Genomic DNA, 5,446 nt, shown 5'->3' on the forward strand with positions numbered 1-5,446 from the left:
CTCTCTCTCTCTCTCTCTCTCTCTCTCTCTCTCTCTCTCTCTCTCTCTCTCTCCCTCTCCCCCCCCTCTCTCTCTCTATTCTAATTCTCCATAAATATTTAAATAGAATAGTTATGATAGAATAGAAATATTGTCGTCCGTACGTGAATTTACGTATATGAAACGTAATCTCTCCCTTTGTTATCTCTCTTGAAAAAACTGTTTTCTTCGTTTTTCTTTATCTCCATTTATCTAGCCATCTATCTATTTCTACCTCCGTTGTTTCTAGCTGCCTTCATTGCCCTTGGCCAAGTTTTATTACTGCAGTTTCCGCGCCTTGCTCAGGAAAATCAATTTCTTTTCAACTTGGAATTGTTTTACTATCATTACGGCTTAGCAAGATCCATCCGGCGGTGTGTACGTGTAAATGAGCGAAGATGAAATGCTCGCGAACAATAGTTACTTTTTTATTAAATAGATACCATCTTGTCACTTAATTCCCATCGCGACAATCGTAAAATTGTCGATCGCGCCACTCGTCGTTGTCGTGCCACAGTAGGACACGTTCCATTTATAGATTTATTCATTCGTCCCTTGTCTCCCTTGTTTTTTTTACGTCCGATCTTTCGTAGACATAGAGGTGGACAAAGGTTTAACCAAGTTGACATAGCGGAAAAACTGCTCTCAGTTAATATTCGATCGAATCGATGGATGCAGAACGGTAGGAGTTTGTGCGACACTTTCACACCTGCGTGATGCGTATTGCATATTTTTTTCTAATTTTCCCTCTCTCTCTCTTTTTCTCTTTCTTTCTTTTTGCAACAGCAACTCCTCTCTTTTTCTCTGTATCTCTCTTTCTCTATCTATCACTTTTCTTTCGTAGAGTTTGCCAGATTGTCTCTTGGAGATCTATCAGTAAGAGAACACCGAGCAAGCCGTGCTATGCATCAGATACTGCATCAAGCGATTCATTCTTTCCTTTTTCTCATGGCCAGTTGAGCAACGATCGTTCTTAGTCATTTCGTAATTCAGCGTAAAGCAAGTTTCGTCGACGGAACTCTATTTAGGGGCAGAGCGGAACGGGGCGAGGATTTGTTCTGCGAACACCGCGAAAATGTGCGCTTCGCAAATGGAACTAACGAATGTTTCGCATTGGTCGACGAAGCTTCGGTTTTTAACCTCAGCTAGTTGAATTCTAATCGATCTTACACATACATTTATCTGCACTCTCGCAAGAACGTTGCCGCAAGTCAAAAAGAAATATAATCTCGTGTGAGTGAGATATTGTCAAGTACTGATTGATTTCCCCATCGGGGCAATTAAATAACAAAATTTTACTCAAACTTTACGTTTACATATCATGTTTACTCTATCTAATTTATACTTCGATTCATTCGCTAGTGTCTTGTCGAAGTACAAACTTTTTTGAGTTGCGGCGCTCTTTTTGTGGGAGTTTTATATGTATATAGACATGTGTATATATTTACATTTAATCTTTGATGCTCAGTAATTATTATCATCATTATTCTCTTGTCCTCGTTACTAGTCTTATTATTATCATTATTAAAACCACAAGCCAGCATCGTTTACTATATAGTTACAGAATTTTTACTGCCATTACTATTTTATATCTACTGTCACAGCTGCCGCTGCTACCTCTGTATTACTACTACTTACTACTTATTACTATATTTACTACTGTTCGTTACTGCCACCATAATCACCGCCAAAAGACAAAAGAAAAGAGAACAAAAAGTCGAAAACAACACTTTTGTGCCACTTTTGAGCGTCATGATTTTTCTTGCAGTTTTTTATTCTTTACAGTCCTCTCACGTTTTATTCTGTAATGCGCTGCCTACTGCCGCTGCCTTCTACCACTCTGCGACTGGCAACCTTTCTAATGGGAAACGCTGAACGACTGATATATAAAACGTGCTAGATAAACGGGGGAGAAAAATATTTTCATGCATACACATTGTGATGGGAGAAAAATAATGGGAAAAATTCATGCGTGACAGCAACCACCCTCGTGTATACGACCGGAATTCGCGCAGTAGCATTAAACACGCATTTCAGTTGAACGCGATTGATTTGACGTCGGCTGTGTCATGTCGACCATGCCCCATTAGATTGTAAAAATGTAAGAACCCTCGTAGACAGCGAGGGTAGCCGCGTAATGTCGTGCATCACGAGGGGTTGCACGTCACGATGCTAGCAAAACTACGCTTGAGATCGTACTCGAAGTGCACGAAAGAGAAGGGATCCTCCTCATCTGCGTCTTCGGAGGTGTTCGATGAATGTACGAGTGTTTCGCTTAATTCATCGTGCTGATCTTACTTGAAAACTCCATCGAAATTGTTTGCCAATCTCTTTAACGCAAATTTGTACACACACACATGAATTCGCAGTGCTTTCGACAACTCGCTATTGTTGCGATGCACGTGAATCGTCGAGCACCGATGAAGGGTCGATTCGCAATCGAGAAACGCGCGGTGATAATAACGATTGCGGTTCTGCAGCACGAGGGACATTGAAAAGTGGAAAAGGATCTGAAAGGTCCATCTGTGTTCCCTCTTGCGACCTCTTTTCACTTCGCTTCAGACGCGACACGAACGATATCTCCTTTTTCTTCACAACACCGGGCCGATTCCGGGCTGGATAAAACGCAGCGCTATACTGAGTGCACGCTCACCGATGTACGTACCATCCAGGATTCTCTCTCTCTCTCCCCTCCCTCCCTCCCCCTCTATTTCCCTATCTCTCCCCCCTCTCTCTCTACCTCCGTCTCTCTCTCTTTCTCTCTCTCTTTCTTTCTCTATCGCTACTCTTTCTCGCGATGCGAATACTTCCGCTGCGAATAGGCTGCGATTTGGAACGGAATCGGTCGCGGTAATCACTTTCTTCGCCAGAGAGCACGCTGTCATGGCATCCGGCTTAGAGATTTTAAATCAGAAAGTAACCATAAAAGTGATTTCATCGAAATCGTGTGAGACGAAAGGAAATACTATTTGATTCTTAAGGAAGTTATAAGGCAACATGAGTTTATTATGAATTCATTGAAACGTATATTACATATATAAAAATTGAAATATTATATACTTTCTCTAATATTATGTAAAAAAATTAACCTCTAATATTATGTTAAAAAAAATTAACCATTCGGGAGTTAAGATATTTGAAACTAAAGTTGACACTTTTGAGTTTGAGACGCGCTATTCTTAGTTTATATTTCTAATTTCTTGCAAACTAAAATTAGAGTTTTAATGAAAAACTATAATATTGACTGATGCATTGGCATTTTACAAAAATTTCGGAATTATTAGCTGTTTCATTTGGAAAATGCAACAGTGAAAGGTTTATAATTTTTATAATAATACTCGAAATGCATATACATATATTTAAATATTTATATACTTCTTTCTACTGTATATACATCTCTATTAGATCAACTAATATACAAATAAAATATTAATATGAAAAATTAATTAATAATATTTTTCGTAATATTTTTTCATAATATTGTGTACATATATCCATCAACTTTGTCTTGAACTAACACTTACCACGTAAGAAATGAAGTAAATGTATAGAAAAGCATAATTTTGTTTAATAAATAATAAGTTTACGAATAGTCCTCTTAATGCGCTACTGAAAATACAACTGAGCCTTACAACTTCTTTAAATTTAGCCTAGCTTACTTTGACGCAAGTGCACAACATTATCGCACTATGAAGCTGGCAACTACAATTATCAGTATTATTATATGTATTATTATAATATATTCCAATATCATTATAATATATTTCAATATCAGTATTATTGTAATATATTCCTATAAAATATATCATTGTAATGTATACATTATTGGAATTTCTTGAAAAGATGAATGAATATGCAGCACCGTTCTGTAATAATTCATCATCGAGAGAATATATCATGAAGATATTTCGAAGTGATCTTGAACTGCGGACTTTGTGGGCACGGAATGTCTTATACAGAAAAGAAAACATTAAATATGAGGAATCTTTCAGTATATATTACTTTAATGTTTGATATAAAAAATATCCAATTTTTTTGAAACGTTTATTTTTTATTTGTATTGTTGAAGTAATAAGGTGCGTGAGATTATCACGATTTGAATATATGAGCGGGAATTGATAAAGAACTTAACGGACCAATAAAAATGCATTACTTTATGACCAATCTCTGATTCAAGAATCTCTAATCCGACTGAGTACGAAAGATCTTGATGGAGATCTCTCGATATACGCGGGATTCGAGAAAAAGAAGCATGAGAACGCGCGATTGAGAGTTCACACCTCGATTGGGAAGCTCATTTGCCCATTTTTTTCTTATACTTCACTGTCGCCCTCTTCATTTACATCTTTTTATTTACGTCACATCGACTTGCGTGATTTTCAAGTCTCTCCTCACTTTTACTATCTCCAGTCTCTTTCGCTTGCACTGCGCGTACATGCATTACCGTGAAGGGATGTATACGCGTACATAAAAAAGGAAAAAGACAAATACCAATTAATAGTTATGTCTCTTGCGTATAACTCTTTGTAACGTTGGTGCGGGGTAGTAGTGCACTTTCTAATCAATGGTGGATGGCAGGTGCCGGCCATCTCGCTAGCCTACGAGGCACCGGAGTCGGACATTATGAAACGGCAGCCACGCGATCCTTACAGAGACAATCTTGTCAACCGAAGGTGGGTCTCTCGCAACTACCCACCAAGAGAAATTAACCAAAAACCTAGCGTACCCACTGCACTCTTCCGTACCGTACCGGATCCACTCTCACACATTCTTTCACACATTCTTCAACGTTGTCGCATCTACTTGTTTCTTACACACATACAAACGAACAATGGCTCGTATTCTTACATCATACAGGCATACGCCCGTCAGAGCGATCAGACGCGATTAATCCTTTGATTGGCAGGTAATTACTCGAGGTAATAGCCCGAAACTCGCAGACTCAACTCCCAGTGCATGCGCGAACGTTAATGTTGCCTGATACTAACGAACGAAGCTCGATTAGAAACAATATACTCGATAAGACGTGTCAAATGAAGGGTTAATCAGACGTACTCGTTCATAATGAGCGATGATATAATTCACATATAAGATACAAATAGAACGACAACTTTTTTAGATAAACTTATTACTTTATCGCGCCTCATGAAAAACAGAATCAGTCTTGAAACTGACATCGTACGATACGATTCTCGATGCCTTTAGAAGCTGAATTGCTTTGAAGCTTAGTTGCTCTGACGGTACCACTTACATATATATTGCGCGTATATACACAAATACGCATACATGAATATACCAGTGAATCAAGTTAGGAGCAACAGTCGTCCCAGGATAGTTATTTTTACATCAGGTGAATGGAACGCCGTACGTGCGGATGGTTCTGGGACGACTATCACGATTCTAGCTTGAACTACGCTCACATACATAC

The 5,446-nt window shown here is 38.5% G+C and overlaps 1 protein-coding gene across 6 annotated transcripts in view; it reads left to right on the forward strand.

The window, feature by feature from the left end:
* The window catches only part of LOC116852514 (sodium/potassium-transporting ATPase subunit alpha), a 149,511-nt gene that overhangs the window by 134,513 nt on the left and 9,552 nt on the right, over nt 1–5,446 (forward strand). Inside the window, exon 9 of one of the 6 annotated variants that reach the window (XM_032832965.1) lies at nt 4,584–4,691. The exons of 4 other annotated variants lie outside the window; for them this stretch is intronic. In XM_032832965.1, the coding sequence (XP_032688856.1) occupies nt 4,584–4,691 (108 nt within the window). The remainder of the gene's footprint in view (nt 1–4,583; nt 4,692–5,446) is intronic. One more of the 6 variants, XM_032832961.1, reaches the window with a different exon arrangement.

The sequence above is a fragment of the Odontomachus brunneus genome, unplaced genomic scaffold (assembly GCF_010583005.1).
Source record: "Odontomachus brunneus isolate Ranch 3 - 2012 unplaced genomic scaffold, Obru_v1 Obru_scaffold_232, whole genome shotgun sequence".
In the NCBI taxonomy this organism is placed as follows: domain Eukaryota; kingdom Metazoa; phylum Arthropoda; class Insecta; order Hymenoptera; family Formicidae; genus Odontomachus; species Odontomachus brunneus.